Source organism: Halyomorpha halys, unplaced genomic scaffold (assembly GCF_000696795.3).
Source record: "Halyomorpha halys isolate HHAL.00 unplaced genomic scaffold, Hhal_1.1 Scaffold975.1, whole genome shotgun sequence".
Lineage (NCBI taxonomy): Eukaryota > Metazoa > Arthropoda > Insecta > Hemiptera > Pentatomidae > Halyomorpha > Halyomorpha halys.
The window spans coordinates 267219-272342 of NW_027109741.1; the positions used below are offsets into that span (position 1 = coordinate 267219).

The 5124-nt window shown below is 29.3% G+C and overlaps 1 protein-coding gene across 1 annotated transcript in view; it reads left to right on the plus strand.

Annotated features, from left to right (window-relative positions):
• The window catches only part of LOC106687524 (UDP-glucosyltransferase 2), an 18888-nt gene that overhangs the window by 8192 nt on the left and 5572 nt on the right, over nt 1-5124 (plus strand). Inside the window, exons 2-4 of the mRNA XM_014431458.2 lie at nt 524-754; nt 1197-1442; nt 3607-3962. Coding sequence (XP_014286944.1) covers nt 526-754; nt 1197-1442; nt 3607-3962 — 831 coding nt within the window. The 5' untranslated portion in view covers nt 524-525. The remainder of the gene's footprint in view (nt 1-523; nt 755-1196; nt 1443-3606; nt 3963-5124) is intronic.

Here is a 5124-nt window from a genome sequence, read left to right on the forward strand (position 1 = left end):
ACATCAACCTAAACATTTTTGCATGTACCCTACTTTCCTTTTCCTTATTAATGGAGGGTGCGAAAAAAAAAAAAAAAAAAAAAAAAAAAAAAAAAATGTTTTTATTGTGAAGTTTTGCTCATGAAACTTGAATGAAAATTTTTTATAAACTGAGGTGTAGTTCAGCATATGCATGAAGTAATTATTCAGTATTTCACTTCAATATTTGACAAAAAATATTTTAAAATTTTCCTGTGAGCTGCATTCCTTAATTTTTTGACAGGCAAAGTTTTTATAGCATGGGAAGTGGACAGATGTGTAGAAATAGTAGGGTAAAGATGAGTAAATTGCATGAAGAGACTTGGTAAAGAAAACGGTGTTCAAATAAGATACCAATTTTTGCCTGGTCTCTATTGCCCCCATGTTAGGGTAAGTTGGAATAAATAAAATAATCCATAAACTGCTTTACAGAAACCAACAGATATATTTTACTACATTACTACATATATTTCTAAAAGTAATTATAATTTCTATGTTATTGCAGCAATGTCCAAAGGAACTACAGCTATACTTTTCCTACTCCTGGCAGCCTGTACTGAGTCAGCCAGAATTCTGGCGTTCTTCCCGATTCCAGCCAAGTCTCATCAGTTTGTTTTTAGGCCTATCATTGAAGAACTGGCAAAGCGGGGTCATGAAGTCGTCTACTACACAGGGATCGGATATGATAAAGTACCTCAGGGCATAACACAAATCACGCTCGAAGAACCGAGTCATTGTGAGTATATCATCATATGACACACGATCATGCTAGATAATGCGAATTTTTTAAAGTAAAAGTTCAAAATTATTAATTTATGATTAATTACTAATTATGATGAAAACTCAACTTAAAATAAAATCAAAAATCCCTAGAAACCATAAATGTTCATAAATTATAGTAGTTTATTGGGATTAAAATTATTGAAAGTTTCAATTTTTAGTTTTTTTTTCGTCAATAAATAGCAAAAATAAATTTATTCGCTGTATCACATATCATAATCACTAATGTTTTATTTTTAAATTTACAATGATGAATATTGTATTTTATCCAAATAACACTAATAGTAAAATTAAGCCACTAGTAAATTGGTATTAGTGACTTGTCTCTATCATATATTCCAGAAACATATAAAATAAAAAAAAAATTAGAATATAAAATGTATATATTTTCATTTCAGCTGGTTCCAGAGGTCATTTCTCATTCGTGGAATTCGGTGAGATGAGCGTACCGGCTACAATTAAATTGATGTACGATATGTTTCTTCTGTCTGCTCCCACCTTCTTTGCGAACCCAAAGATCCAACAGCTAATACACTCAAACGAGAAATTCGATGCGATTGTGATGGAATCCTACGTGAGCCATCAGTTCTTTTCACCATTGTTACACAAATTTGGAGCAGTGGGCATAGAAGTCAGACCTCTAGGTAATATGAAAAATCTAAAAATATTTTACCAAACAATGGCTTTGAGATTATATGTGATTTTTACAATTTAAGAATATTCTTAAAGTTTCTTGAAGACTTTTTTTTATACCCAATAATTAGGTTTGAAAAATATGTCCTTCATTTTGTTTTAGGTTATAGTTTTATTTAAAACATATATCTCTATTTACACCAACATTTCCAAATTCCGCCCAATCCCTAGGATAATGCTGAACGGATAATGTGTACCTTGAGAAACACAGGTTGGCTGAGAAAAGAGAGATGAGTTGGTTAGGTTAAGATTTACTTTAAAAAAAACCCTAATAAACCTTAAAAAAACTCTAAATAAACCTTTTAAGAAACTTTAATAAACCTAAACTGAACTATCTTCTCATCATTATGAATCCTAAACTTAAATTTATTGAAAGAGAAATTTAATTTATTAAAAGCTGTTCAATATTTTTTAAAAATAATACTGACTTCACTACAGTTATCTTAAGTTTAAAAATACAAATTTTTTTACAAAAATTATATAATTTTAAGAATACAAATTCTTTTACAATAATTTTATTATTTTAAAAATAAAAAATCTTGTACAACTGTATAATTTTATATTAAAAAATAATAATTTTTTTTAAATCTATAATTTGATTGAACATGGGGAGAAGATGGTCCGGAATGAGGACAATTAAGAACATAAATATGTAAAAGTTATTTCATTATTACTAGTGTTTCGGCCAGATATTCATGTATTCATTAGAGCTAAAAACAATAAACATGATTGCAAATAAATGAAGAACATAATAGACAGTATAAGTAGATAAGAATTATTTAAAGAAGATAAAAGCAATACGTAATATAGAAATATTACAATAATGAAAGAGTGAAGAAAAATAAAACAATGAAAGTGAAAATCTAATAATAATAATATTCATTATTTATTCTGGGATTGATCCCTTAGAATAATATACAGCACCAAAATCAGCCTTTAGAGACTCAGAGTACAATGCAAAATAAAAATGAAATTATAAAACGTCATAAAATATAATGAAATAATGAATTTGAAAAGATACAAATAAGAAACAATAATTAACAATGAGTAAAAAATTAAAATTCTATAAAATTTAAATTACAAAAATGTAATTAAACTTGTGTGGTAAATAGCAGCATTAAGGAAGTAAAATATAAAATTATATAAGCCAAAAGGAGTCATCATACCTTACAATAATTTGATGTAGTGAACATAAATAAATAAGGTAGGTACGGAAGAAAGAAGGATAGAGCGTAAATGGGATAAAAACGAAAATAAAAAATTGTAAGTATATGAGACTCAGCGATTATTTAATGAAAACAAACAAGAGTAAGATGGCACAGTGGAGGATTACAGAGTGGCTAAAATGCGTAAGAAAAAGCGTTTCCCTGTTGACTAATTATGAAACTAATAAGCAACAAGGTTAATATAAACTCAACTAAATATTACTAGGTCAGTAATATATATATTGAAATATTTTAAGGATTTCTTTTGATTTAATGAGAGTAATTCTAAACATTTATACGTCATTATATTATAATTGTAACAATTTATAAATTAGATAGATTAAAATAAATGACCTCATTCATGCCGTTTTTCAATATCAGACGCTTTTTAAATATCGCTCGATTAAACTATCTTAAAGTCCCCTCTTCCCGTTTTAAGCTAATATTTCAAAAGTGATATAGGACCTTCGCTTCCTGGGGGTCTTAGCGGGGCGGGTCTTGCGGTGAAGGATTGCCTTTTTTTGTATTAGAATCTCCTCTTGTGAGATTGTGACATGTCGTACATCGAACAACCTACTCGCTATAATTGTCTGTTTATAAAGTAAGATAAGTAAGGTTACCACGGAGGGCAAGAGTGGAGGGTTTCATGCCGTTTTTCAATTTCAGGCGCTTTTTAAAATATCGATTTTTTGTTAGTTTATTGTATTTTAGAATATTGTACATATTTTTGTCAAAACAATATTACTAACAATATTTCTATTTATGTATAGGATCAAGAACAGACATATTTTACTATAGCACTCCTATTTGTCATAAATCAAATTTTTTTATTTTCTACTAGCTATTTTATTCTATTTGTTTTCTTACTTCCTCAAATCACAAACATGACTAAAATGAAAAAATGCAACAGGTGACTGCTCTTGGGTTCACGAACTCTCAGGATTGCCAGATAATCCATCTTATCAGTTGGACTTCAAGTACGAACACACCAACAATCTCAACTTCTTCGAAAGGCTCTACAACCTCTACGTTACCACCACTGTCACAGTCCTCGGTTACTATTACCTTTACAAGCATCAGGCAGTAGCTGACACCTACTTAAATTACACAGGCTGGGAGACAAGACCTTCCCTGTACAAGATGGTATCCAACAGGAGTATTATCCTCACCAATTCTCATTTCGCGGTAGGGTATCCGGTTCCAACGGCACCTCACAGGAAGGAAATCGGAGGGATCAACATTAGACCGATGAAGCCCTTGCCAAAGGTTAGTTTAATAAAAATAATATTGTTATGTTTAATCATGGGTGTATTGATGTGTGTATGAGTGTGCGCGCGTAATATTCAATTAATAACTCTTAAAGTTATTTAACTATATTTCTGTGGATACCCTACACACCTAGGGATAACATATGTATCAATTGTAAATGAAGATAATAATATCGTTGTGACTATCTTTATTTATCTTAGGGAGCGCGTTGGCAGTATGGTAAGGCACTAAGCTACTAACTCTAGCATCCGGCTGTTAAAGATAATTATTTTCATTTAGTCTGTAGCCGTGAGTGAATCCTGTGGGCTCTAGAGCCCTCCTGGTCCACTCACCTCCATATAGTGGGTCCCCTAAATTAGGGAAAATCTGGCAGTCGAGCGTGAAATTGAAAAAATCACCTCCCTGTAAAACCATTGTTCTAAAAACAGTGCTTCCTTACTAAATACTGAATCCATGACCCTTCATGGGTTGTAGTCTCATTTTAATTATTATTGTCAAAGATTTAGAATTCGTCTCAAAGCTAGTTAGTTATAATTTATTTTAAATTTCAATCTTTAATATTCAGTTGATACGTAAATATAAATTTTAGTCTTTGATTTTTGAGAGAACTATTTTAATCATCTTTAAATAAATAATTTTAAACAACTAAATTAATGTTGTTCATTTTAAAAACAGAAGTGGGAAATGCAATTATTTATAATATTAATAAATTAATTTTAAGAAAATCTAGAACCTCTCTCATTCCTCATTTAATCGATCAATAAAAACTTTTTTATAACTTTTTATTAAACTTTTAAAATAACGTAGGTTATAAACCTACTAATGAAATAACAAACTTATACAACGACAAGAATGATAAAATAAACATTTAATCTCACATTTCATTTTTTAATTAAAACTTTTCACAGAGTTTATTAAACTCTGAATATAAATTCAGTCATGAATCCACTAATAAAATTTCTAATTTATACAATATGAACGATAAATCAGGAAAAAGTAAAATATATGCGTAATGTATAAAAAAATTCTTTAAAATTATCTATAACATGCGATAGTGATGATGGTTAACACACATATGGGACAAAATATACTCAATAGAGATAAACAATTGAATATATAAAAATAAGACCAAATATGTAAAAAAATAAATAAATATATA